At 69.6% G+C, this 626-nt stretch overlaps 1 protein-coding gene across 1 annotated transcript in view; it reads right to left on the bottom strand.

The window, feature by feature from the left end:
- LOC118452429 (syntaxin-3-like) overlaps positions 1-221 on the bottom strand; it is a 4,414-nt gene extending 4,193 nt beyond the window's left edge. The window contains exon 1 of the mRNA XM_035895644.1: positions 66-221. Coding sequence (XP_035751537.1) covers positions 66-221 — 156 coding nt within the window. The remainder of the gene's footprint in view (positions 1-65) is intronic.
- Between the last annotated feature and the right edge of the window lie 405 nt (positions 222-626).

Here is a 626-nt window from a genome sequence, read left to right on the forward strand (position 1 = left end):
TCGCAAGGAGGAGCCCCCCCCCCCTTCTCCCGAGGGGCGGGGCCTGTGGGGCGGGGGGGGCACGCACTGATCTCGAGCTGGCGCTGGATGCGACCCTTGCTGCGCTCCCGGAAGTCGACCTGCGCCTCGTTGTACTTGGTCATGACGTCAACGAACTTGCGGGACAGCACCGAGTGCTGGGGATGGGGACAAGGACACAGGGCTGGGGACACCCCGGGCATGGCACCTCCCCGGACCCCGGGGGACAGGACCCAGCGTTGGGGATGGGGACAGGGACATGGGACCAGGGACACCCCAGGCACGACACCACCCCAGACCCCGGGGGACAGGACCGAGTGTTGGGGATGGGGACAGGGACACAAGGTTGGGGACAGCCCGGGCATGGCACCTCCCTGGACCTCAGGGGACAGGACCCAGTGTTGGGGATGGGGACAGGGACATGGGACCAGGGACACCCCGGGCACAACACCTCCCCGGACCCCGGGGGACAGGACCCAGTGTTGGGGATGGGGACAAGGACACAGGGCTGGGGACACCCCGGGCACGACACCTCCCCGGACCCCGGGCGACAGGACCGAGTGTTGGGGATGGGGACAGGGACACAAGACTGGGGACACCCCGGGAGC

This window comes from Egretta garzetta, unplaced genomic scaffold, assembly GCF_000687185.1.
Source record: "Egretta garzetta isolate BGI_Z169 unplaced genomic scaffold, ASM68718v1 scaffold1006, whole genome shotgun sequence".
In the NCBI taxonomy this organism is placed as follows: domain Eukaryota; kingdom Metazoa; phylum Chordata; class Aves; order Pelecaniformes; family Ardeidae; genus Egretta; species Egretta garzetta.